At 56.5% G+C, this 2,514-nt stretch overlaps 1 protein-coding gene across 1 annotated transcript; it reads left to right on the top strand.

Annotated features, from left to right (window-relative positions):
- Positions 1-1,634: 1,634 nt before the first annotated feature.
- LOC149526153 (olfactory receptor 51E1-like) lies at positions 1,635-2,222 on the top strand. The gene is made up of 2 exons (XM_089775414.1): positions 1,635-1,950; positions 2,023-2,222. The coding sequence occupies exons 1-2, from the start codon at positions 1,635-1,637 to the stop codon at positions 2,220-2,222; spliced, it is 516 nt and encodes a 171-aa protein (XP_089631540.1).
- Positions 2,223-2,514: the final 292 nt, after the last annotated feature.

Here is a 2,514-nt window from a genome sequence, read left to right as displayed (position 1 = left end):
GGATGGGTTGCACCCTTGGCAAGTTCGCAGAAGACACTTAGCTGGGGGGGGAGGTAGATGCGCTGGAGGGCAGGGATAGGGTCAAGAGTGACCTGGACAGATTAGAGGATTGGGCCAAAAGAAATCAGATGAGGTTCGGAGTCCTGCCCTTGGAAGGGAAGAATCCCAGGCATTGTTCCAGTCTGGGGACCGACTGGCTAAGTAGCAGTTCTGCAGAAAAGGACCTGGGGATTCCAGTGGAAGCTGGAGATGAGTCAAGAAGGTTCTCGTAGCCAAGAAGGCTAATGGCAGATGAGGGTGCATTAGGAGGAGCATTGCCAGCAGGTCCAGAGACGTGATTGTTCCCCTTTATTCAGTTCAACTGAGGCCACAACGGGAGTACTGCGTCCACTTCTGGGCCCCCCACTACAAAAAGGATGTGGACGAAAGAGAGAGGGTCCATTGGAGGGCAACCAAAATGATTTGGGGGCTGGAGCGCATGACCTACGAGGAGAGGCTGAGGGACTTGGGTTTGTTCAGTCTGCAGAAGCGAAGAGTGAGGGGGGATTCGAGAGCAGCCTTCAACTTCCTGAAGGGAGGTTCCAAAGAGGACGGAGAGAGGCTGTTCTCAGTGGTGAGGGAGGGCAGAACAAGGAGCAATGGGCTCAAGTTGCGGTGGGGGAGGTTTAGGTTGGAGATTAGGAAAAACAATTTCCCTAGGCGGGTGGGAAGCGCTGGGAGGGGTTCCCTAGGGCGGGGACAGAATCACCATCCCTAGAGGTGTTTAAGTCCCAGCTTGACAAAGCCCTGGCGGGGATGGTTGAGTTGGGGTTGGTCCGGCTTGGGACAGGGGGCCGCACTCGATGACCATCTAAGATCTCTTCCAGCCATAGGATTCTCTCTGCCCATCCCTCCTGGGCATTTCTAGGCTATGGGACCCTATCGGCACTAGGTATAACCCCAATACTTTTACTAAGGAACCCCCCTGAGATGGCCCAGAGCTGGGTTATAACCAGTGCACAGCACTGTGCTGGCTCTCGGCCCAGGTCGCTGCTGCCGGCGCTGGGCTGAGAAAGGAGCAGGACGCGGCTGCCTGAGGGGGGTTCCCAGGGAAGACGCTTCCCTCTCCGCACTCACAGGTACCAGCTCTGGCTGAGGGCTCCCCTGCCCCACACACCCAGCACAACAGTGTGCGTGATGGGATAGTGAATAGGTCTGGGGCCCTCTCTGCTCTGCCCAGACATTCCACATCCCTGGGCCCTTGTCACAGGGGATTAGTTTGCTCCGGTGTCACAAGCCAAAAGATCCCTCTTTTCAATGCCCCACCCCAGCTGATGGGCTCCAGGCCTGAGGTGGCTGCATTTCTGTGTCCTGGGGATCCTCCAGGACATGCACATCACAAGGTTAATTCTGAGTCCACGGGCTGGACTCTGCTCAGGCTCCTTATTGTGAAAACTGCCCTTGCCGTGAGAGCTGAGCAAAGAGCTGAGCAGCCAGCGCTGGGTGAGTTCACAGACACCGTCCCCTCCTCCCCGGCCTCTCAGGACTCCGGCTGCTCAGGGTGAAGGAAAAGAATCTGGACACCACAGGTGAAGCAAGCAGGGGAGTTTATTACACACACAGCGCTGGCGGAGGGTCACTTTGCTTGTTAGGCCATGGCGTTGGATCGCTACGTGGCGATCTGCCATCCCCTGAGACATTCCACCATCCTCACAAATCCCGTGGTGGCCAAGATCGGCCTGGCTGTGTTGCTGCGCACTGGCCTGCTCATGTTACCCTGTCCCTTTCTGGCCAGGCAGTGGCCATATTGCAGAACCAACATCATCCCCCAGCCGTACTGTCTGCACATCCCCGTGGTGAGCCTGGCCTGCGCCGACATTCGTGTCAGTAGCTACTACGCCCTCGCTGTGACATTGTCTCTGACAGGTCTGGATGCGCTACTGATCGCCGTATCCTATATCCATGTTCTCAGGGCCATCTTCAAACTCCCCACAAAGGACGCCCGGCTCAAGACATTTGGCACCTGCAGCTCCCACCTGTGCTCCATCCTCGCCTTTTACATCCCTGATCTTTTCATCACACTCATAGCCCGGCTTGGCCAGATTTTGCCCCTGCACTTCCACATTCTTTTTGCCAACTTGTGCATTTTGATGTCTCCCACGCTCAACCCCATCATCTACGGGGTGAGGACCAAACGGATCCGGGCCAGGCTGCTCTCCCTCTTTACTCAAAAAGGGATCTAAGGATTTCCCCGGTGTTGTGGCTCACTGACTCAGCGCAGTGAAGGGCTGGTTGGTGAGACAGGGCTGGGGCCTCCTCCCGGAGTCACTGACTGGACAGAGAAAGTGCCAGTAAACTCGTTCTTGGCCTCCCTGGGCTGTGTCAGCAGAAGAATCTGAAGACTCAGTCTGCGTACAACTCATTTACCCCCCGGTAGCTTGAGGGGTAGGCAAAACCTTTGTCACTAGGACCAGTCCTGGGGTAAGAGGAAGGGCTGAAGCATCAGCTAGGGGCATGGTGTGACGCTGGTGAGAG

The sequence above is a fragment of the Pelodiscus sinensis genome, chromosome 1 (genome assembly GCF_052426305.1).
Source record: "Pelodiscus sinensis isolate ZL-2025 chromosome 1, ASM5242630v1, whole genome shotgun sequence".
NCBI lineage: Eukaryota > Metazoa > Chordata > Testudines > Trionychidae > Pelodiscus > Pelodiscus sinensis.
Note: the sequence above shows the minus strand (reverse complement) of the source record. Positions and strands in the feature narration are given on the sequence as shown.